This window comes from Momordica charantia (genome assembly GCF_013281855.1).
Source record: "Momordica charantia cultivar OHB3-1 chromosome 11 unlocalized genomic scaffold, Mcharantia_2.0 BLBB01000011.1, whole genome shotgun sequence".
NCBI lineage: Eukaryota > Viridiplantae > Streptophyta > Magnoliopsida > Cucurbitales > Cucurbitaceae > Momordica > Momordica charantia.
The window spans coordinates 14,645,520-14,670,620 of NW_028275159.1; the positions used below are offsets into that span (position 1 = coordinate 14,645,520).

The 25,101-nt window shown below is 43.1% G+C and overlaps 1 protein-coding gene across 1 annotated transcript; it reads left to right on the plus strand.

Moving 5' to 3' along the window:
• Positions 1-2,635: 2,635 nt before the first annotated feature.
• Positions 2,636-22,870, plus strand: LOC148208170 (uncharacterized). The gene is made up of 6 exons (XM_088120135.1): positions 2,636-2,885; positions 17,262-17,404; positions 17,455-19,242; positions 19,430-21,697; positions 21,952-22,401; positions 22,487-22,870. Exons 1-6 carry the CDS (start codon positions 2,636-2,638, stop codon positions 22,868-22,870), a joined length of 5,283 nt encoding a protein of 1,760 aa, XP_087976261.1.
• The last annotated feature ends 2,231 nt before the right edge of the window (positions 22,871-25,101 follow it).

Below are 25,101 nucleotides of genomic sequence, written 5' to 3' on the forward strand. Positions count from 1 at the left end.
GGTCATATTCTTACATTTAATGGTTAAAGGTGATCAATTATAAGCTAATTAAGCTACAATTCAAGTTTTATTTGCTAATTCAAAAAATTTCCATCAATTTCCACAATTTTCATTATTTTTTCCAAAATATCTATCGACATCGACATGTCCGTAAAATCGGGACCTCGATATTTTCATCGACATCGACATTTTGAACACTGGTTACTGGTAATTGTTTGATGTTGTTCTACAAATTTGATTCTTGAGAAAATTAAAAAAAAATGATATATACGAAACCTTAGATCACATGTGATCCAAAGAATTGGTTAAAAAAATATATAAAAAATTATCTTGTACAACGATATAGAATCAAACAAAATTGAACTGAATAAAACCGTCTACTTAACCATTTAAATAAGATTTTAAAAAATATTTAAAGAATTTGAAATTAAACTTGTCTAATCTACTGTGTTAACATTTAAAAATAAAAATAGTAAAAAGTCTCATAAAACATGTCATCCCTCAACTTCAACTTAATCTCAAACTAAAACTTATTATTTATGCTCCATTAGAAAAATTTCTAATATAGTTAAGACAAATGAAAATAGCAATCAAAAGCACTCAAAATATTATCATGATTATTGACGGCAAATTATGGGAGGAGGCCACGTGTCCCTCAAACAAGCAGTTCTGACAGAGAACAAAGAGACCTGCAACAAAAAACTCAACGCTGGTGCGGTGTCCCACCTAAGACACTCCAACGATCAAGTCAATAATCAGAGTAAGAAGTAGGAAAAAAACACCTTAAGTGTAAGTGACAGGTTTTTCACTTATCGGTGAGGGTGAGGGTCCTTCCTTTTATAGCCTTGGAACCAGGAAGGACAACGGTCGGAGGTAGTACGTTCCCGACAACTGTGGAGTGGCACTACCGCCTGCAGTTCTGAGGATTGTCGCTTGCAGCTGGGGGGGTGTACCGTCCGTACCGGTAACGTGCATCTCCTACCACTCCTACGTATATTATGTAATCGTATGTGGTCCAGTGCTTCTTTATGAGCCGACATGTGGCCTACTCAACCATACCACCATGCGACATACGACCGCATGTGGTCTCGCGTCCCCTGAACATGGACATGCGTGCAGCTCGATTTTTACCCTAAACAGTCAGCCCTCTTTCGAGGCCAGGTCGCTTATCAGTTAGTGGACTGTGCCTGAAAGCATTAAAGTGGGGCAGGGAACGTGCAACTCAGACGCATCTTTAAGAGTTTCGAATCGGGAAGTGGGGCCCATGAAGCGCAGTAGTTATGACAATTAGCCGTCGATGTGTACGACTACATTTATGGGGGGACATGTGCCCATCGCTTCGCAAGCGGTCGCATCCTCCGTACGGTGCGTGAAGCGATGGAGTGGTGGTCGTGATTCCCAGTGCCGTTGGGATTCGAAGCGACGCCCCAGTCGCCTTTAAATTCGCCCATAAGGGGGCGATGATTACCCTTCTTGCACTTCTGCACCCTTAGTATCCTCTGTAGCTACTCATCTTTTCGGCTAGTAAACCCCGTTCCGTCGCAGGCAACGGAGCAAGATCTTTCAGACTTTCGTTCTAAGTACTGAATTCCAAGCTACGTCCTCATGCATCTTTCAATGGAGGCGGAAAGAATAGAGAATCCCCCTCCCGGGTGGGTAAGTTTTTACCCACAGATGTTTTGGAACGGGGTCAGGCTTCCCCTATTTCTCTTTGCCCAATCCTTCTCGACTTTTATCGGGTGGCTCCGGCGCAACCAACCCTAATGCGTGGAGGATCTTGATGGCGCTAGCCATCCTTTGGCTGAAGTTGAGTAAAGGTGAGAAGATGACCCTGACCCTACTATCCACTTTGACCCTGATGAACTCGATCAAAGGCTTCTTGGGATTCTACAGCTTGGGTTCTTGTCGCGGGAAACTTTTCAACACCCCATCTTCGAACAAGCATTGGAAGGGCCATTAGTTCTTTGTCGGCGGCCAGTGGATGGTCGGTGGTGATCTGTTTGTCGGACGCGTGACGAGCCGCTTTAGCGAGAATGGTAGATGCTCCTGTGTTTTCCTTTTTGTTCCTCCTTCGCAGTTCTAAGGTTGTGGTTCCTTTTTTGTAGTGTTTCCGAGTGGGGGGCTACCTCTTTTATCCGAGTCAGAGGGCGTAGTGCAGAGGATCCTAGCGATTCCTTAGGATGATAGGGTCCCTATGCCTATAGCCATAGATGAGAGGCTAGCACGTCATCACCTGGTTAGAGATCCAATGGGCCGACTAGGGGCAACCACGATCAACCCGATGGGGCCTTTTCAGGTAAGAATGTCCTCGTCCTTCCTCGATGGAATTCGAGTTCGTTGCTTGTCTCTTTACCCTCAGACATTCGTGCAGGTTTGGCGAGGCCATTGCCGGCTTCGCCTAGAAGGCGCGAGTTGGTAATTCGTCTTATCCTTCGAATTAGGCAAGCTTCTCCCAACGGTTTTGACAGCAACACGAGCGCCATATAGACCAGTGCGGCTGCCACCGTCTCCCTAGCTCCTTCAACGAGGTCTGACAAGGGGAGTCCTTCGGTGGAGGTACTGCCTCAGTCGGAGGAAACAACCTCTACTAAAGTTTTGTCGTTTGGTGAGGCTAAGCGCAGCTGTGCCTTCGTCTATGGCCGTTGTTGAGGAACCAGCTTTTCGGATTACTGAAATTGTCGAGCCTGGTTCAAGTAACGTGGTTTCTTCGAATCCCTCCACCGGTGATCAAGGAGCGTCGCTTTCCCTAGGGTTAGTTCCTGGTTTGGAAGAAGGAGTGGATGAGACTGAGGATGACACCCCTATCTGGGATGAGGTTTTCGAAGACCAAGCCTCGGAAAATCCTCAGTCTGACACATCCTCTCCACGACAAGAGGAGGATTCATGTACACCTGTTTCAACCTCCCTCGCGAATCCTCTCTTTTGAATCCTTATTGCCATACGGGAGATGGCTCGTCGCGCGTTCGGCTACGGACAGGTCCATCCTCCTGTTTACTTTCGGGAGGAATGTTGTGATGGAGCCTTCAACATGGTTTATGTGAGCTACTATCCATTTTTTTTTCTATGTTTTTCCTGTTTCCTGTCTGATGCCTCATTCGGATTATTTCTACCAACTGGCTAGTCGTTCCATGCCCTATCCTTGGATTTGAATTATGAGTTGACTGCAAGGAGAGTTGGAGAACAAGAGCATCAGGTCGAGGTGCAGTGCCTTCGTGCCTTGTTGAGTGAGGCTGCCTGATTAACCATTACCCACGAGCAAGCGGAGCACATATAGATCGAGAGACGGGTTGATCGTGAGGACACTTCACAAGCGGAGAAGAGGGTTGTCGTTCTCCATATTGAGCAAGATCACACTCAGTGTCGAGCAACCACTGTAGTTGAAGAGCGCATAAGTGATCTCGAGGAGGAAGTACGGTCTTGCCTGGCCTAGGTGGTTGTTGAAGGGATGTGAATCCCAGAGCGGAAGCGGACCGTTGTTCGTGAAATTTGGGAAACAAAATCAAAAAGTTCAAGATGAAAATACAGAGGAAAACATATACCTTTGAAGAACTTTTCTTCAATGAATTTCCCTCGAACACCACCACTGAATCTTCCTTGCTATCTTCTTGGGTTTCGAGATAACGCTTGTGGGAGCGTTTCCTTGGAACGTGATAAGCGCCAAGGTTGCTCGGGTTTACAAAGCTAGAGGTCCTTCTAGGATCCTTGCAAACATTCACAAAAACGACTAACTTACCGAATGATTCCAACCAAGAGTAAGGTTAGAAGATGAATCACTCTTAGATCGGACTTAGAATGTACGATGGTCACTCCTAGATCCTAAGACGACTCACTCCAGAATTAGCTTGATCGAGACTAATCCAATGAATCGGTTTAACATCAAACCTAAAGCAAGATTTGAAAGAAGCAACACCAAAAGTGTTAAGGAACAAAGTTCTTGAATTTCAATATGTTTAATCTGCCAAAACAAGGTGATTACAAGCCTTTAAATAGGCCAAAGGGTCGTTCAACATGAGGAACACCAAAAGTCTTTCAAATCCCATTTAATGCAAATTGTAGAAAATAAGATATGCAAATTAAAACATGATTGCACATCAAACTAGACAACTAAATGTGAATCCCAAAACGTAGAATTGCTTTAAATTGTCTTAGAAATCAAATGTAGGAGGCGCTTTATGTTTGGATGAGATTTGACAAGCTTTGACATCACAAAATCCCAAGAGGTGCAATCTTCAAAGGCACCTGTTCACCAATCTGCGCACTTTTTTTGTCCTCCATGCCATCTCTCAAAATAGACAACTTTTCCCGTGACATCTTTGCTCCATTCTCTTCTTGACTCATTAAATTAACATTGTAAAGAATTTTGGCCTCAGAAATCTTTGTCTCCTCGTGTGCATTAGCTAGCCTTTGAAGATGTATTATGAAAACCTCTTGAATCTTCTTTGCTTTGCTTCTTGTAATTGGTCCCTCGGGTACATTCAATGGATCCGTGGTTGGATTTGCATCTGAACGAGATGGAGAGTTTGAGAGAGATCGATTGAGACAGAATGGGTGTTATTTCTTTTTCGTTCTGTAAAAAAAATTGCAGAACCTTTCTACAACCCATTTGACAAAGAAAAAGAAGACCCCACGTCATACCAACTTCCCACTCCCCTGCCATTTTGCACGGGAGTTTAATATTAATATAAATATAAATATTAATAATATATAATTAATATATATATATATAATATATTTATAATATATAATAATTAATATATATAATTAATTAATTAATCATATTAATTAATAAATATTAATTAATTATTAATCTAATTAATAATTAATTAACATATATATATCAAATAATTAACCCTTAATTATTTTTAACCTATAGTTTTAATATGAATCTTATTCATATTAATTTTATTTGAATCTCATTCAAATAACTTCTCTCATAATATATAGTTTTAATTTATAATTAACTATATATTATAATGTATCAATATACATATAATCCCTTAAGAAATTTGAACAATTCAAATTCTTCCAAAAAACTTGATCCTCGTTTTACCCGTTATGAGCTCGCAAGGGGACCTAATGGACCTACAGATCAGAAGCGCTCCAACGATACGAGATTAATCGGTAAAACTCATTTACCGAGTTAATCAATATTCGTTAACTACGGGTCACTCCACTAAAGACCCGCAGTTGCACTCTTCTCACTACAGAATGTTTTCGTGTCCATGGATATACGACCATTAATGACAAGTCAATCCTTCACGAGTGCTCGTAACTCAAGTTGGGTCAAATTACCGTTTTACCCCTAAGTTACTACATCTTACTCCTTAAATACCACTGCTCCTCTAATGAACAACCCAGTTATGGTCCGACCAATAACCGGAAGTCCCTCTCGGGCCAATGAGAGGGTGGGGCCCTTGTTCAAGTCTCGGAGTAAGCATTTAAGGGAACACTCATTTACTCCCCTAAAGTCGGAGAGGAGTGAATTCCATCTTGTGAAGTTATGTTCCCAACTCCCCACTCGGTCTCGTCCCCAAAATGGTAAGAATATTGAGTCGGCAACTCAGGCCACTCTCACCCATACAGATCAAAGGACGAGCCCTCACGGGCAGGAGTCCATAACTCACTCAGGATTGAGAATGAGTTGCCTGGTCATCCTAAGAAACAGCAATCTATTAGTTAACGGTGTTACATCTAAAGATTGGCTATTTCGTGGTCCGGTCTTATACAAACTCATTGTATAGGATACCCCCACTCACATGTCTCCACACGAACGACCTGGATCGAGTCATCTGTAACCTTTACAGAGTGGGCCATATCCATAGTGTTGCCAGGATAAGGTACCCAGCCTTATCCATATACTATAGACCCTTTAGGTTATTCACGGGACATTATCCACTTGTATATCAAGGATATATCAAATATATACCTCGTATATCAGGGGTATATCAAATATATACCAAGTATATCAAATATATACTCAGTACATATATTGTTTCGGTTACACTAAAATAACCTCAGATGTTTAGTTTATTGGATTTTGGACAATGCAATACTATGCAACAACAACTTTATTGAATAGAACTTTATTGAATATACACTTGTTTTTACACAAAATACAAACTACGAGTTTAGGGCAACACACCCAACAAACTCCCACTTGAATTAAACTCGAGTTGGGTGTACATTATCATAAAGCAAAGGGAAAATACAATAAACTAGGGTATACACTATACCCATTACATTTCTCCCACTTGCCCTAGACTAACTGTACAATGCTCGTAGACCTAGAGTTTCTAGATGGCCCTCAAACACTTTAGCTGTGAGAACCTTCGTAAAAGGATCAGCAATGTTGTGCTCCGAAGCTATCTTTGTGACAATCACATCTCCTCGTTGCACTATCTCCCGTATAAGGTGGTACTTCCTTTCGATGTGTTTGCCTCTCTTGTGGCTTCGAGGTTCTTTAGAATTTGCCACAGCAACACTGTTATCACAATAAAATGTGATGGGCAAGTTCATGTTGGGAACGACTTCCAATTCTGTCAAGAACAGGGCTTCAGCCAAACCGCCTCTTTTGCTGCTTCACAAGCTGCAACATACTCAGCCTCCATGGTGGAGTCTGCGATGCATCCTTGTTTGATGCTTCGCCAAACTACCACTCCTCCGTTAAGAGTGAATACTGACCTCGACGTGGATTTCCTTGAATCCTTGTTTGTTTGGAAGTCAGAGTCAGTGTATCCTGTAAGGATCAAATCCTTAGCACCATACACAAGCTTGTAGTCCCTCGTTCTCCTAAGATACTTGAGGATTCCCTTAACAGCCGTCTAGTGATCATATCTTGGGTTGGATTGGTACCTACTGACCATCCTTACCGCATAGCAAATGTCAGGCCTCGTGCACAGCATAGCGTACATCAGGCTGCCCACTGCTGAAGCATAAGGTATACGTCTCATATCCTCAACTTCTTGACGTGTCTTAGGACATTGTTCCTTAGACAGATGAATTCCATGCCTGAAGGGTAATAAACCTTTCTTGGAATTCTACATCGAATATCGAACAAGCATCTTGTCGATATAAGTTGTTTGAGACAGGGCTAACGTTCTGTTCTTGCGATCCCTTAGAATTTGGATGCCAAGAACATACTGAGCTTCTCCCAAATCTTTCATTTGGAACTCAGTCGCTAGCCACTTCTTTATGTCAGTGAGGTATCCTACATCATTCCCAATGAGTAGGATATCATCCACGTACAACACTAAGAAGGCTACAGTGTTGTTGACGACCTTCTTGTATACACAAGGCTCATCAACGTTTTGGTCAAAACCATAAGATTTGATCGCAGTATCGAACCTTATGTTCCAAGATCGAGATGCTTGTTTCAGGGACATATATGGACCGTTTAAGCTTGCAAACCTTTTGCTCTTGACCTTGAGCTATGAACCCTTCGGGTTGAGACATATAAATACTTTCTTCAAGATTGCCATTCAGAAAAGCAGTCTTGACGTCCATTTGCCATATCTCATAGTCATAATATGTGGCAATGGACAAAAGTATTCTAATGGACTTAAGCATAGCTACAGGAGAGAAGATTTCTTCATAGTCCACCCCTTCCCTTTGTGTGTAGCCTTTTGCCACAAGTCTCGCCTTATAGGTCTGTACCTTTCCTTCGGCGTCTCGTTTTCGCTTAAAGATCCATTTGCACCCTATCGGTTTTACCCCGTCAGGTTGATCTACAAGTTCCCAAACGGAATTGAAGTACATCGACTCCATTTCCAGGTCCATTGCTTTGACCCATTTGTCCTTGTTAGTATCTTCCATTGCCTTTTTGTAGGTCAATGGATCCTCCACGCCATCATCAGGTATGACAACTTGGGTTTCAGTTAAACCCACGTAGTGGTTAGGTTGTGACACAATCCTCCCACTACGTCGAGCACCCTCAACACTTGAGGTGGATGTGATTGACGTGATGTACTGGCTTCATCAACAACTCTTGTTGTAGTGCCAATTTGATCAACAACTCTTGTTGACGTGTTTGTAGCCTCTTCGGAAATCTCGTTAATCACTACCTTACTTCGTGGTTTATGATCTCGAACATGGTCTTCCTTCAAGAAAGTTGCATTTGTCGATACAAACACTCTTTTTTCTTGAGGATCGAAGAATAGACCACCTCTCGTCTCTTTAGGGTAACCTACGAATAGGCATACTTTTGAACGAGGTTCCAGTTTCTTTGGGTTAGTAATGAGCACGTGTGCCGGGCATCCCCAAATGCGGAAGTTTACGACCCATCCATAGCTCAAAGGGTGTTTCAGAAACACTTTTTGATGGAACTACGTTCAAAATATAAACCGCAGTCTCCACTGCGTAACCCCAAAACGAGTTAGGCAACTGAGCATAGCTCATCATTGATCGAACCATGTCCAACAGGGTTCTGTTTCTCCTTTGTGATACATCGTTTTGTTGAGGTGTACCAGGGGCTGAGAGTTGGGATGTGATTCCATGTTCTATCATATAGTCTTGGAATCTCAAGTCCATATACTCTCCACCCCGATCAGATCGAAGTGTTTCAATGGTTTTACCTAATTGATTTTCAACTTCAGCCTTGTACTCTTTGAACTTTTCAAGGGCTTCAGACTTATGTTGCATTAGGTATAAATAACCATACCTTGAATAATCATCTATACAAGAGATGAAGTATTCATACCCTCCTCGAGATTTAACATTCATCGGACCACAAAGGTCTGAATGTATAAGCTCTAAGGGCTCTTTGGCTCGATAACCTTTTCCAGTAAAAGGTCTTTTAGTCATCTTGCCTTCAAGACAAGACTCACATGGTGGTAAAGAATCATCTTCTAACTCACTTAGAATGTCATTCTTAACCAACCTCCCAATCCTATTGAGATTAATGTGACCTAATCTTAAATGCCAAAGATAGGTATTTTCTTTTTGAGAAAGTTTTTGCCTTTTATTTTGAGTTCTAGCATTTTTAAACAACTCGGTATTTAAAACTGCTTTAGTTATGATTGGTCTTAGCACATACAAGTTATTTTCAAGCAAAGCAGAACAAATATTAACACCATTTCTCGAAATGAACGCTTCATTCAATTGAAATGAAATGGAATACATATGTTCTAACAAACAAGAGACTGAAATTAAGTTCCTTTTAATTTTAGGAACCACGTACACATTATCTAATAATATATACATATTCTTGTTTGTAAACAACTTGAGCTCCCCTACCGCCACAGCTGAGACAACCTCTCCCGTTCTGACCTTGAGAGTCATCTCTCCGGCGTCAAGCTGCCTCCAGGAACTAATTCCCTGAAATGAAGAACAAACGTGATTAGTGGCTCCTGAATCCAATATCCAGGCGGAGTCATCGTTCTCCACTAAACATGTTTCAAAAACAAGTAAATCATATTTACCCTCGTTGGCTTTCTTCTTTTCGGCTAGTACTTTGGGCAGTTGCTCTTCCAATGCCCGTCCATATTGCAGTGGAAACACTTTCCTTTATCTGCAACATTGGCCTTGCCTTTCTCGGTAGCGGCAGCAGCGGAGTCAGGTTTAGACCCCTTACCGACAGTCTTCTTCTTCTTAAAAGTCGTACTTCCAGAAGAAGAGGGCGAAGACTTGGTTCCAGAGGACAAATCTCAGTTGAACCTTTTTGAGGTGGCAACATTTGCCTCCCCTTCTTGTCCCTTACTTTTCATAAGAGACTGGTAGGTCTGCAGCTCGTTTAAGAGCGTGGTAAGAGTGTACTCCAGCTTATTCATAACCGCATTACTGCGGAATGGTGGAAACTCTTCGGAAGAGATTCCAGAATGAAGCCGACCTGACTCTGCTCGTCTATGACGGCCTCGTTTGACTCAGCCACGTTGAAGTGGACCATCAGGTTGAGAACATGTTCTCGCACTGAGGAACCCTCCTTCATGCGGGAGTTGTAAACGAACTTAAAGGCTTCATGTCGAGCCTGTGAGGACGGTTGTCCAAACATGCTCTGCAGCGAGTCCATGATCTCCTTAGTGGTGACTGTGTCCTCGTGCTTCTTGGAAAGCACATCAGATATGCTCGCCAAGATGTAGACCTTGGTCTTGTCATTGGCCTTGATCCACTTGTCATAGGCGTTGCGCACCGCCACAATGGCATTAGGCGTAGGAGCTTGAGGACAATCCTCTTGCAAGACGAACCTAAGATCATTTATCACGATAATAGTGTTTAGATTCGATTTCCAATGTTTGTAATTCTCGCCGTTAAGTTTTTGAGCGGATAGGAGTGCAATAATGGAAGCAGACATGCTGAAAGTAAAAACAACCTATATCAGTTTCATGCATTAGCCTTTAAACCCAATCAAATTTTAGCAAAAGTAATTAACCACCCTAACAAAATTGTTTTGCAACGACACTTCAGTGATTTAGAGCAACAATTACCATAGGGCAGTCAGGTACTCTTTCACTGAATTGAGACTTTCTCAAGTAAATTTTACACCAGAATAACTCTTATTCCTATAAATTTTAGTCATCGTTTATTTGGTTAGGAAATTGCTAACTAACTTAACAACTCCCCGTAAGTGTGACCCGTCATTTTCGGACCTTAAAGATCCACCCCAATAATCCCGCCGTAGGGAAGGAAAATATTGAAGCAAAACCTAAGAGACCCTTATCCATTTCTGGAGTTTTCCTTGGTATTGATTCCATACAATGAACCCTCCATAGGGATGGTCGCTCCAGGACGACACGCAGGTTATGTATGAAACCTCACGGTGCAAACCAATGGCGGAGACCGCAGGATGTGTTGTCACACGTCCTTCTCCCACTTACTATGAATATTATCTCCATTCACCTCGATATTGAACCATGCAAACACCTTCCGTAGGGAGGCCGCGCCCAGGGCGACACGAGGCCGAGCATGGAACTCACAGTGTGAATATAAAAGAGAACGTGAGAAATAGAGAAAAGTATGTTATATATACTTTGTTATCAAATATATACGCAGTATATTACATATTCTGTTTTGCTCCCACTTAGTATTCTAAGACTAGGGTATATTACTTAGATAAATTCCGGCTAAATGAAATTAACTAAGTGAATTTTTATTCAGCCCAATATAACTATTATATTGGTAGTTGTACAATAACGTTTTAGTTCATTAAACACTTTAATAAACCAACGACATTATTGCACGTATATAAAATATTGACTAATTCAACCCCAGATCGGTTCCCAGGTAGAGGTGTTCCCTTACGGTCAGCTTAAATACCTCAACAGTTTAAAATGAAATGATAAAAGACTAAATATAAAATATTGCATATAAGGGAACCCAATAAAATAAAAGATTACCCACTAATGATATTAGAAGATATAACCTAAGGTCTAATTAATTTTAAACCCTTAGACCCTATGTTTGCATGCAATTCTCTATTATAGATTTTAATTTCTTTCTACCACATTTTATAATTCTTATAAAATTTAATAAATTAAAACTATAATCATGCATTGTAAGCATACATTAATATAACAATTATATTAACCAAAGTAATGTCATGATCAATGCAACTTTATTTTCATCTAATTAATACAACACTTATATTAATTATGAAAATAAAACATGCATTTATACATTATAATATTTATAACTATATGATGCATGACCATACATACATACTATATATCAAAACATACATATTATGCATGTAACCTATGGTGGGATTTTAAAACTATATGGCATACAATATGCAATATGATTTTAATTAAAATATACATTCATAATGCATAAAATAATTAAATAGCAAAGTTGGAACAGTTTTTGGCACCCTAAGAAAGCAAAATAATACAAAAAAGAGAAAACGACTACAACCGCCCTCGAACTGCGAACCGGAACCACGGAAACGCACCGAAAAACACCCGGGACAGCGCCTCGGCGCCTAAGGGCAGCGCCACGGTGCTGTTGCAGCAAAATGCCGCAGCAGCAGCACCGTGGCGCTGTGTGCTGTCCTTGCAGCGCCATGGCACTACTACATAGCGCCACGACGCTGTCTGCTTTGTCTTCTTCGCTGTTTTCTACAATTTTCGCAAAATCCGACGCCACGAACGACTTTCGAGCGACCCGGACTTACAGAAACAATACAGAAACACAATGCCCAAAACACCGGGCCCTTACATCATCAAATCAAGACTTAAATCGCAATCTACATGCCAAAAACCGGAAATTTTCCAACCCGCAAACCCATATTTCAAAAATATGAAAACACCCACCAAAAACACCGATTTTGCTCCCAAAAAATAAGAACAACGACCTGGCTCTGATACCAATTGAAGGAATGTGAATCCCGGAGCAGAAGCGACCGTTGTTCGTGAAATTTGGGAAACAAAATCAAAAAGTTCAAGATGAAAATACAGAGGAAAACATATACCTTTGAAGAACTTTTCTTCAATGAATTTCCCTCGAACACCACCACTGAATCTTTCTTGCTATCCTTTTGGGTTTCGAGATAACGCTTGTGGGAGCGTTTCCTTGGAACGAGAGGGACAGTTTGAGAGAGATCGATTGAGACAGAAGGGGTGTTCTTTCTTTTTCGTTCTGTAAAAAAAAAATTGCAGAACCTTTCTGCAACCCATTTGACAAAGAAAAAGAAGAATGACGTGGGGTAACTCCCCACGTCATACCAACTTCCCACTCCCCTGCAATTTTGCAGGGGAGTTTAATATTAATATAAATATAAATATTAATAATATATAATTAATATATATATATAATATATTTATAATATATATAAATATATAATAATTAATATATATATAATTAATTAATTAATCATATTAATTAATAAATATTAATTAATTATTAATCTAATTAATAATTAATTAACATATATATATATCAAATAATTAACCCTTAATTATTTTTAACCTATAGTTTTAATATGAATCTTATTCATATTAATTTTATTTGAATCTCATTCAAATAACTTCTCTCATAATATATAGTTTTAATTTATAATTAACTATATATTATAATGTATCAATATACATATAATCCCTTAAGAAATTTCAACAATTCAAATTCTTCCAAAAAACTTGATCCTCGTTTTACCCGTTATGAGCTCGCAAGGGGACCTAATGGACCTACAGATCAGAAGCGCTCCAACGATACGAGATTAATCGGTAAAACTCATTTACCGAGTTAATCAATATTCGTTAACTACGGGTCACTCCACTAAAGACCCGCAGTTGCACTCTTCTCACTACAGAATGTTTTCGTGTCCATGGATATACGACCATTAATGACAAGTCAATCCTTCACGAGTGCTCGTAACTCAAGTTGGGTCAAATTACCGTTTTACCCCTAAGTTACTACATCTTACTCCTTAAATACCACTGCTCCTCTAATGAACAACCCGGTTATGGTCCGACCAATAACCGGAAGTCCCTCTAGGGCCAATGAGAGGGTGGGGCCCCTTGTTCAAGTCTCGGAGTCAGCATTTAAGGGAACACTCATCTACTTCCCTAAAGTCGGAGAGGAGTGAATTCCATCTTGTGAAGTTATGTTCCCAGCTCCCCACTCGGTCTCGTCCCCAAAATGGTAGGAATATTGAATCGGCAACTCAGGCCACTCTCACCCATACAGATCAAAGGACGAGCTCTCACAGGCAGGAGTCCATAACTCACTCAAGATTGAGAATGAGTTGCCTGATCATCCGAAGAAACAACAATCTATTAGTTAACGGCGTTACATCTAAAGATTGGCTATTTCGTGGTCCGATCTTATACAAACTCATTGTATAGGATACCCCCACTCGCATGTCTCCACACGAACGACCTGGATCGAGTCGTCTGTAACCTTTACAGAGTGGGCCGTATCCATAGTGTTGCCAGGATAAGGTACCCAGCCTTATCCATATACTATAGACCCTTTAGGTTATTCACGGGACATTATCCACTTGTATATCAAGGATATATCAAATATATATCTCGTAGAGCAGGGGTATATCAAATATATACTCAGTACATATACTATCCCGGTTACACTAAAATAACCTCGGATGTTTAGTTTGTTGGATTTTGGACAATGCAATGCTATGAATTCAACAACAACTTTATTGAATATACACTTGTTTTTACACAAAATACAAACTACGAGTTTAGGGCAACACACCCAACAGTTGTGTCGGAGTCTCGCCCTAAGAAGGTTACATGGACCTTGAGATGGCTAGGGCAGAGGCCGTTTCTCATGACAGCAGGATCACCGAGCTGGAATTACGTCTCAAGGAAGCTTAGGATGGGTTACACAAGGTGGAAGAGGAGCAGGTTGTGGCCGAGTCTAAACTGTTGAGGTGCAAGGACGTCGAGGAGGCTACTTTGGACTCTTTGGAATGAGAGTCCGTCTGGTCTGCTAGCCTCGAGGTTGCTTTGGTTGACACCGAGTGCTCCTTTGCTTAGGCCTGGGCGATCTTGGATGAGTGAGAGCTCCTAGAGTCTCACTTACGTGGCTCGGATGGCTACGTGTGCTGGAGCGAGACCTTCAAGACTGGTTTGCTACCCCTTGCTTTTTGTAATCTTTGATTGGTTTTTTAATGAATATAAAATGGGTCTTCTTTTGCTATCATGGCTGCTTCGTCTTTTTCTTCTCCGATGGTTTTCCCCCCAGTGGCTTCTCAGTGACTTTTGAGGTGGAGAAGCCACTAGTGACTTTCGAAGATTCTCGTTACTTAGCGCGAAGTTTGATTTGTTTACAGAAGGTATTCGTACGTAAGTAGTTCAAGACTGGAGGACGTCCAAGAAGGAGTCCTAGCTGAGTCCACTACTTAGTAGGGTGCCTTGGAACATTAGTTATCCAGGGTCTCGTGCACAGATGAGTGGTGCCATGTGGGCTATCTGGACTCCGGGGTAGCCTTAGAACATTGAGTGTTCCTGAAAGGTAGGAATACATCCGAGTGGGAGCCCTAGCTGGGTCCTTTACTCGAGAAAATGCCTTAGAACATCAGTTTTCCAGAGGCTCACGCACAACCGAGTGGTGCCACGTGGGCTATCCGGACTCGGAGGAAGCCTTGGAACTTTGAGTATTCTTGAAAGGCAGGAATACGTCCGAGCGGGAGCCTTAGCCGGGTCCTCTACTTGGAAAAATGCCTTGGAACATCAATTCTCCAGAGGCTCGCGCACGGCCGAGTGGTGCCACGTAGGCTATCCGGACTCGAGGGTAGCCATAAAACTTTGAGTGTTTTTGAAAAGTAGGAATACATCCGAATGAGAGCCCTAGTCGGGTCCACTTCTCGAGAAGATGCCTCGGAACATCAGTTCTCTAGAGGCTCGTGCACGATTGAGTGGTGCCACGTGGACTATCCGGACTTAGGGGTAGTCTTGGAACTTTGATTGTTCCTGAAAAGCAGGAATAAGTCCATGTGGGAGCCCTAGTCGGGTCCACTACTCTGGAAAATACCTTGGTGTTGGGACGTTAATCCCGCAGCGGAAATGAAGATCATGCTCATGAATTTAAGGAAGAATTTGACAATCATAATAAACCAAAAACAAGGAAGAATGAGTATTTACCTTTGAAGCTTTTCTTCTCCGTCAATTTAATCGACACCACGAAGAGAGTCTTCCCTGCTATATCTCCGGTGAGGAATGGTTGGTGGAAACCTTTTCTGTTTTGAAAGCAATGGAAAAACCTGGGAATTTGTGATGAGAAAAAAAAACTTTGCAAGAGAATGTAGAGATCTACAGAACAGTTCTGGATATCTTTTAACGATATGGTGGGGAAGTTACCGCTACCTCATCACTTGCCACCCCACCCCACCCCCCCCCCCCCCCCCAAATATTGAGGGGAGTGGTAATATTAATTTAATCTATTAAGATAATTAATTATATAATTACTAAATCCTTTAAATGATTATTAATTAAATAATATATTAATTTAATCAAATAAATTGATGGGATTGAATCCCAAACGGAAGGGGTTGATCGCTTGTGATTCAACTTGGTTTAGAAGTTATACATTATCGGTTTTCAAAACTAGAACAATTCTATTTTGTATTAGAGGTTAAGCCTCTTGGGAGGAATAAAACTTACTTTTGTAGACCGTGAACAAATTCTCTTCCTCGAGCACGAACTTCGTGACAACACGAACAATTCATAATGAAACAAAGGTTAGACACTGATATGAACCAAAGTGTCTTAGTCTTCAAAGAGTTAAAGGAAGTTGTTGGAGAATCCTATGTCCAAGTTGACAACAAATTGGAGTTGCATTAAATGCACTCTAGTGTCATTTATGGCAACCTCAAGTAGCATTGAATGAAGTCAAGAACAAGTCCAACTTCATTTACTACAAACTCAAGTTGCATTAATGGAAGTCTAAGTTGAACTCAAGATGCATTAAATGAACAAGACTTCAAAGTACTTGAAAGTAGTTCAAACTCCAGTTCATTCACTCTTGAAGGGTTACAAACTCTTAGTTTTATGGTGGAGGAGTTTCATTCTCGGATTTAAAGCATGTTTAATTGTATTTTCAGTTTTAAACATTTCATTTATGTGTTTTAAGTTTTATTTGTGCTAGTGGTGGTTATGGTATTGATGTAGTAGGGAGTTACAACCTTTACAATTCTTTTAGGTTACTTGAAGGGTTGTTTTGGAGGCTATAAATAGCCTAGCTTGTTCCCTTGGAAAAACAGATTTGAGATTGGAGATTTGAGTTTTGAGATAATGAAATTTAAGCTTATTGAGCCATGAGCTTTTCCTTTGCATTTCTTGTGTTTTAGAATTGCATGCTAGAATCATTCAAGTAGCCTTGATCAAGCTATCTTGTGGAGTGGTTCGAATCTTGAGTTTAGAAACAAGTTTTCTCTACTCTTGAGATTTCTTGAGAGAAGATTTGAAAACAAGTGAGAAATAGATAAAATTCATACCGGGGAAAAAACTAAAAGGAGGTATTTGGACTTTTCTCTATTCTCTCTCCTCCTTGATGGTTCCCGGCCGTTTGGGTTGGGGATTTTCGATCACAACCTTCCGATCAGGTTCTGTGATCGTGCTTGGCTTTTTGTGTCCTGTACGTTTGGCTTGCTTTGGCGTGAATTTTGTGCAGGTCTGGGTGGTTTAGAGTGGTCGGTCCGTTTGTTAGAAGAACGGAGTGGAGGTTGAAGCGGTGATCTCTTCAATTTCGCGCTTGGCGGTGGATTTCGTGCACGTCTGGGTGGTTTTGAGTGGTGGGTCCGTTTGGTAGAAGCACGGAGTGGAGGGTTCGTTTTCAATTTCGTGATTGGCGGTGGTTTTGGGGGTTTGCAGTGGTGGGTCATCTGTCTTTCGTTGGTGGTAGGGTGGTGATCGTTGCGATGGGTCAGTCTGAATCGTGCGGTAGGGTGGTGATCGTGATTTGCAATGGTGAGTCAGTCCGAAGCGTTCTCCGGCGGGTTGCTGGGGTGGTGAAGGTAGGATCCCGGGTTTTTTAATTCGGTGGTTCGTGCGATGAAGTTCTAAGGGACGAGGTGGTGCTCCGATCAGGCCACTGCGGACGTCGCCGGTGTCGGAGGTGGGAGACGGCGCCGGAGCTAGTGGTGGGGTGGGAGGAAACCCTAGTTTGCATGGGCCGCGTTGTGATGGGTTGGGCCGGTCTGGAGTTGGTTCGGTCTGGTCTGGTGGTCTGGCGCAGTTCGGTTCGGTTGCGGCTCAGCCTGGTTCGGTTTTTTCTGCACCGGTTCAGGTTGGTTCGACTGGTTCCATGCCGGTTCAGGGTGGATCATCTGGTTCCGCGCCGGTTGTTCTCGCTCCGGTGCCGATTTCGATTGGTTTGGCCGGTTCAGCGCCGGTTTTGCCCGGTTCTCCCTCGGTTCTGGCTAATTCGGCAGGTTTGGTGCCGGTTCAGCATGGTTCCCTGCCAGTTCAAGCTGGTTCTCCCTCGGTTTTGGCTGGTTCTGGGGTTCTGGCGCCGGTTTCGGCGGTTTTGGCTGGTTTAGCGCCGGTTTTGTCCGGTTCTCCCTCAGTTCTGGCTGGTTCAGTGGGTTTGGCGTCGGTTCAGCATGGTTCCCTGCCAGTTCAGGCTGGTTCAGGCTCTTCGGGGCCGGCTCAGGCTGTTTTGGCGCCGATTCCCTCCGGTCTCTCTTTGTTCCGTTCGGTTTCCTCTCCGGTCCATGATTTGGGGCATGTTTCGGAGTCGGTTGGGACGTGTTCAAGGGCTAGTGGTTTGCCCCCTTGCGGCCCAGACTCTTGGCGTGGCCTTTTTGGTTCATCTTCTGGGGTGGCGTCTCGGCTTGAGTGTTTTCCTCCAGTAGTGATGGATGGGGAGCTCGTTGCGGTTCCCTCTGATGATATTGTTGGGGAGGGGGAGAAGTTGTGGGCTAATTATTTGGTGGGTCAGTTTCTGGATTCTCGGCCTCCTTATGCTGTGGTCTCCCGTCTGGTGGCTCGGATTTGGGCAAGTGTGGAGGAGCCGATTATTACTTATCTGGATGACGGGCTCATTGTGTTCCAGTTCCTGCATGCTTCTTCTTGTGATTGGGTTCTGTCCCATGGGCCGTGGCACATTGGGGGGAAGCCGCTCTTCCTCCGTCCTTGGACTCCTAGTATTGTTCCTCAGTCTTTTTCTTTTGCTTCTATTCCAGTCTGGGTTAAATTGTCTAATATTCCGCTTAAGTTGTGGACTCTCCGGGGGCTTAGTGTTATTGCTAGTGTGTTGGGTGTGCCTCTATGTCTTGATAAGGCTATTGAGGATCGTAGCCGTCTGTCTTTTGCCCGTATTTGTGTTGAGATGCGAGCTGCTTCGTCTTTTCCTTCGTCAGTTAAGGTGAAGGTCCATGATGTCTTGTTTACCGTTACTGTTGCGTATGCCTGGAAGCCACGGCGATGTTCGAAATGCTGCATCTTTGGCCATTCTGATGTGACTTGTCCTGTTGAGAAGGTTTGGGTTCCTAAAGCGCCTCGGGGTCCGGTCCTGCCGGAGGCTCCTCCAGCTTTGGTTTCCCCAGTTGTGGTGTCAGGGCCTGGTCGGGCCCTTGCTGTTGTGGCTCCTGCTCGTCCAGTGGAGCGGGCTGTTTCTGGTAACCTTTTTGAGGCTTTGTCTTTACCTTCTGAGATTGCTACGGCTGGTCATGACTCTGGCCCTTCAGGTCGGGATAGTGGTAAGACTGCTCTTCTTCCTGGTCCTTCGTGTCGGGATAGTGGTGAGGAGGTGTTTTCGCCGCTTTTTGGAGATGGTTTTTTCTCGGGTGATGATCAGGAGGGTTTCACTACGGTTGTCTCTCGTCATCGTCGCTTGTCTCCTGTTTCCAGGGTGTGTTCTTCTTCCCCTCCTGTAGCCCATGACTAGTTGGTGCTCGTGGAATGTGCGGGGTTTGAATGCCGCCGCTAGGGGCCGTGAGGTCCGCTCGTTTCTGAGTAGTGTTCGTGCTGAGTTTTGTTGTCTTTTGGAGACTCGTGTTTTGCTTCGTAATTTTGCCTCTGTCTTTCGCCCCTTCCAGGTGCATTGGCAGTGCGTCAGTAGTTACTCTTCTTCTGGTGTTGGTCGGATTTGGGTGTTGTGGCGTCCGAGACGTTATAATTTCTCCCCGATTATTGTTTCTGCTCAGTTTGTGCATGGTGTTGTTTTTGATCGAGTTTCTCAGCTTTCGGTGCAGGTTCTTTGTGTTTATGCATCTAATTTCACCTCTGAGCAGGCTCTGTTGTGGGACTCTCTTGTGTCCATATGTTCGACTTGGTTTGGTCCTGGTGTGGTGATGGGTGATTTTAATGCTATTCGGCATTCGTCTGAGGTGCAGTGTGGTAGTCCTGTTTTGTTAGATATGGAGCGTTTTGATGATGTTTTGTTACAGGCCGATTTGGTGGAGCCTCGTGTGTCTGGGTCTTGGTTTACTTGGACAAATAAGCATTTGGGGGCTGGTCTTATTCTCAAGCGCCTTGACCGTGTTTTGGTCAATTCCGCTTGGTTTGGTTCCATGCCTGTTTTTGAGGTTCAAGTTCGCGAGTGGAGTGTCTCTGATCATTGCCCTCTTGTTTATCTGGTTGGTGCTGAGGTGCCTAGGTGTCGCCAGTCTTTTCGGTTCTTTGACCATTGGGCTGCGAATCCCCTGTTCTTGTCAGTTGTTTGGGACACGTGGAAGGTTCATTCTCAGGTTTCTCCTCTTGTGAGTTTTGGTATGAATCTTCGTGCTTTGAAGCCTGTGTTGCGTCGTTTTGCCCATCATATTGGTACTATTCAGAAGGGTGTGCAGGAGGCGCGTGCTCGTATGCTTGCTGCTCAGGCTTTACTTTTGCGTGACCCTTCTTCGATAGGTGCTCAGGAGGAGGAGCGGGTCGCCTCTCGTGATTTCTGGGATTGGGCTGTGATGGAGGAGGCTTCGTTGCGACAGAAGTCCAGGGTCCGGTGGCTTTCTTTGGGAGACCAGAACTCTGCTTTTTTCCACCGTTGTGTTCGAGGCCGGATTGTTCGTAATGATCTTGCCTCCTTGACGGATGATGCAGGTCAGGTTGTTACGTATCGTGCTGAGATTGCTCGTTTGACGGTTAGTGTTTATCGTCAGTTGTTGGGGTCGGAGTGTGTCGGTTATCGTGATCATACTGCTCGTCTGGCTGCTATTGTGGATTTTGTGTGGCCTCCTGTGTGTGGGGTGGAGCTGTGTCGTCCTGTTACTTCTCTGGAGGTGCGGGAGGTGTTGTTTTCCATGGCTAGTGGTAAGGCTCCTGGTCCGGATGGGTTCTTAGTGGGTTTCTTTAAGGCGGCTTGGAGTATTGTGGGCGATGACTTTTGTAAGGCGGTGTTGCATTTCTTTGCTACTTCCTATTTGCCGTCTGGGGTGAATGCTACGTCGCTTACTTTGATTCCGAAGATACCCAATCCTTCGGGGTTAGGGGATTTTCACCCTATCTCATGCTGTAATGTGTTGTATAAGTGCATCACGAAGCTTTTAGCCAACCGGTTGAAAGTCTGGCTCCCTAGGTTTATTAGTCAGAATCAGTCTGTTTTTGTGCCCGGACGTCGTATTGTGGACAATATTTTGCTTTGTCAGGAGCTTGGTTGGGGGTACCATCTTAATAAGGGTATCCCTCTTTGTGTGCTTAAGGTGGATCTTCAGAAGGCGTATGACTCGGTGCATTGGGATTTCCTGTTCGGTCTGTTATTGGCCATTGGGACCCCGGCTCGCTTTGTTAATTGGATCCTAGCTTGTGTTACGTCTCCTATGTTCTCCACTTCTCTGAATGGTTCGCTTGAGGGTTATTTTCCTGGTCGTTGTGGGCTCCGTCAAGAGGATCCTCTTTCCCCTTATCTTTTTGTTATGGCCATGGAAGTGTTGTCGCGTATGCTTAATCGGTCGCCGGTGAGGTTTCGATATCATCCGAAGTGTGATCGGATTGGTTTGACTCACCTGTGTTTTGCTGATGACTTAATGATTTTTTCGCATGGGGATGTTCGTTCTCTTTCCTTTATTCGGGATTCTTTGGTGGAGTTTGAGGCATTGTCGGGTCTTGTTGCTAATACTCGTAAGAGCTCTTTTTTTGGGGTCGGTCTTCCTCTTGAGGAGGTGCAGGGGTTGGCTTCTTTCTTGGGGTTTTCGGTGGCAACTCTCCCGGTGTGGTATCTTGGCGTTCTGCTCCTTTCTCGTCGGTTGTCTTTTCGAGATTGTAAGCCTTTGTTGGAGAAGATTAGTGCTCGTATTCGGAGTTGGTCGGCTCGTGTGCTTTCTTTTGCTGGTCGTTTGCAGCTCATTCGCTCGGTGCTTCAGAGTTTTCAGGTTTACTAGGCCAGTGTTTTTGTTCTTCCGACCCGGGTGGTGCATGAGGTGGAGCGTATTCTTCGCTCGTTTCTGTGGAAGGGTTGTGAGGGTGGGTCCTCTGGGGCGAAGGTGGCTTGGTCTGAGGTCTGTCTTCCTCTTAGGGGGGGGGGCTGGGTGTTCGCCACTTGGCCTCGTGGAATTGTGATGCTATTATGAAGTTACTCTGGCTTCTTCTCACGCGTGCTGGGTCGTTGTGGGTTGCTTAAGTGGAGGCTTATGCTTTGCGGGGTTCTTGTATTTGGATTGTCCGTCCTTCGCCTCGGTTTTCCTGGTGTTGGCGGGATATTCTGGGTGTCCGGGATTCACTCCGTCCTCTGGTGCGTACTGTTCTTGGGGATGGTCGGCTTTGTTTTGTGTGGCACGATCCCTGGTTGCCGGGGGGTCCGATTCACCCAAGGTGTGGGGATAGGGTCATCTATGATGCTGCTAGCTCTTCTATGGCTAAGGTTGCTGACTTTTTGCTCCCTGACGGTTCCTGGCGGTGGCCTCATGTTTCGCTGGATCTTATTGAGCTTCTCCTGGAGGTGTTGTCGGTGCAAGCCGTGGTTGGTCAGGAGGATCGCCTTGTCTGGACTCCTGCAGTGTCTGGTCTTTTTTCGATCTCTAGTGCTTGGGGGCTTCTGTCCTCGTCGTCCCCCAGTTCCTTATTTTTCCTTGTTATGGTTTGGTGGGAATATCCCTAAACATTCGTTTATTTCTTGGTTGGCCCTTCGTGATCGCCTCTCTACGTGTGATCGTCTTTGCCAGTGGAATGCGTTGGTGCCTGCTACTTGTGTTTTTTGTGCTGGTTTGGAGTCTAGGGATCATTTGTTTTTTGATTGCCCTTATAGTAGAGCGGTTTGGGCTGGTATGATTTCGTGGGCCGGTTCGTCTCATCAGGTTTCATATTGGTCTACAGAGCTTTCTTGGATTTGTCATGTTAGTGCTGGGTCGTCTGTGCGGCGGCGTGTTTGGTGGTTAGCTTGGGCTTCGACTGTCTCTCTCAGGGAGCGGAACCTTCGTATACATGGTGGTCAGGGTCGCTCGTCGTTTGTGCTCCTTAGGGTCATTAAAGCTGAGGTGTATTTTCGTTACACTACTTGGCCAGGGAGTTGTTGTAGGAGCTCTGAGCCCATGCTTGTCTCTGCTTAGGACTTATTTTCGTGATTTTGTTTGTTCTCTTTACCTTTTGTTTTGTTGCCTTGATCTCGGGCTGTAAGATCCTCTTTATGCTTTTCTTGTTTTAATATATTTTATTTACCTTTGAAAAAAAAAACGCCCCGCAAACTGTCCGAGGGACTGTTTCCACTGTTTTCTCATGGGTCTTTCAGTAATACAGAGGTTTTACCTCTGTCAGTATACTCGCCATAATATTTCTTGACCCAATGTCCATTTACCTTAAAGATATTACCTTTAGAACCCTTTAAATCCACCGCTCCATGTGGATAAACATGTTCAACTACGAATGAGCCTGACCATCTAGACTTAAGCTTACTTGGAATCAACTTTAATCTAGAGTTAAAAAGCAAAACTAAGTTTCCAGGTTCTAAATTCTTGTCCATTATCTTTTTATCATGCCAGTTCTTAGTTTGTTTTTTGTACATCTTGGCATTCTCATAAGAAAACTGACGAAATTCATCTAACTCATGTAACTGGAGCAATCTCGCTTCACCTGCAGCAACATAATCAAAATTTAGTTTCTGCGTAGCCCAATATGCTCTATGTTCTAATTCTAACAGAAAGATGACATGCTTTACCAAAAACAATGCGATATGGGTATATGCCTAATGGAGTTTTATAAGCAGTTCTATACGCCCACAAAGCATCATCAAGTTTAATAGCCCAGTCCTTCCTATTTACATTCACGTACTTCTCTAAAATTGATTTAATTGCCCTATTTGATACCTCTGCTAGTCCATTAGTCTGTGGGTGATATGCAGTAGCAATCTTATGGTGAATGTTATACTTTTTAAGCAAATTACTTACTGCTCTATTCAAAAAGTGCGTACCCTCATCACTAATCAAGCATCTAGGTGTACCATATCTAGTAAAAATAAACTTTTGCAAGAAGAGAGAAACTACCTTGGCATCGTTAGTAGGGGTGGCCAAAGCCTCAACCCATTTTGAGACATAATCAACAGCCAAAAGAATGTAATTCTTACCAAATGAAGGTGGGAACGGACCCATGAAGTCGATGCCCCAAACATCGAAAAGTTCAACTTCCAATATTGGGTTTAAGGGCATCTCATCCTTCCTTGTCAAGTTACCTGATCTTTGACAGCGGTCACATCCTTGAGTGAATATATGAGCATCTCAAAATAAAGACGGCCAAAAGAAACCACTTTGGAGGACCTTTGCTGCAGTCTTACGTCCAGCAAAATGCCCACCAGATGGTGATTTGTGGCATGCCTCTAGAATCTCCTTCTGTTCGTGCTCAGCAACACACCTACGAAGAATATTGTTAGGTCCTAATTTAAACAAGAAAGGTTCATCCCATCTATAAAACCTAACATCATGAAAGAACTTCTTTTATTTGGTGCTTACTCAAATCATTAGGAATTATTTTGCTCACCAGATAGTTCACATAGTCAGCATACCAAGGGACTTCAGAAATAGCTAAACGATACTCATCCACAAAATGCTCTTTAATCTCACAACTATCATGCTGTAAAGAAGACTCTAGCCTAGATAGATGATCTGCTACTTGGTTTTCTGTTCCTTTTCTATATTTTATCTCTAAGTCAAACTCTTGTAACAACAAGATCCATCTAATCAACCTAGGCTTAGCTTCTTTTTAAGCAAACAAGTATTTAAGTGCAGATTGATCAGTAAACACTATCACTTTAGTCCCAATCAAATATGAACGAAACTTATCAAATGCGAAAACAACAGCCAAAAGTTCTTTCTCAGTCACAGTATAGTTCAACTGACTACTATTCAAGGTTTTACTTGCATAATAAACAGGATGAAGAATTTTACCTTTTCGTTGACCCAACATCACACCTACAGCAAAATCACTTGCATCACACATTAGTTCAAATGGTAAGTTCCAATCTGGTTCAATTATGATAGGTGCTGAGCTAAGTGCATTCTTAAGTGTCTCAAAAGCTTTCGAACAATGTTCATAAAAAACAAAGGGTTGATCCACTTCCAACAACTGACACAAAGGTTTATAAATTTTAGCAAAATCTTTTATAAAACGGCGGTAGAAACCCGCGTGTCCTAAGAAACTTCTAACACCTTTTACAGTTGTAGGAGGGGGTAGTTTAGCAATCACATCTATTTTAGCCCTATCGACCTAAATTCCTTTTTCTGAAATTCTGTGACTTAAGACTATACCTTCACGTACTATAAAATGACACTTCTCCCAATTAAGCACAAGG

What these genes read in the sequence shown, in the direction of transcription:
- LOC148208170 (XM_088120135.1), top strand. Translation starts at nt 2,636, where the DNA reads ATGGCCGTTGTTGAGGAACCAGCTTTTCGGATTACTGAAATTGTCGAG. An exon ending in ACGACAAGAGGAGGATTCAT is followed by an intron (nt 2,886 to 17,261) that starts GTACACCTGTTT and finishes GGGGGTTTGCAG; the next exon opens with TGGTGGGTCATCTGTCTTTC. An exon ending in CGGTGCTTCAGAGTTTTCAG is followed by an intron (nt 21,698 to 21,951) that starts GTTTACTAGGCC and finishes GCTTAAGTGGAG; the next exon opens with GCTTATGCTTTGCGGGGTTC.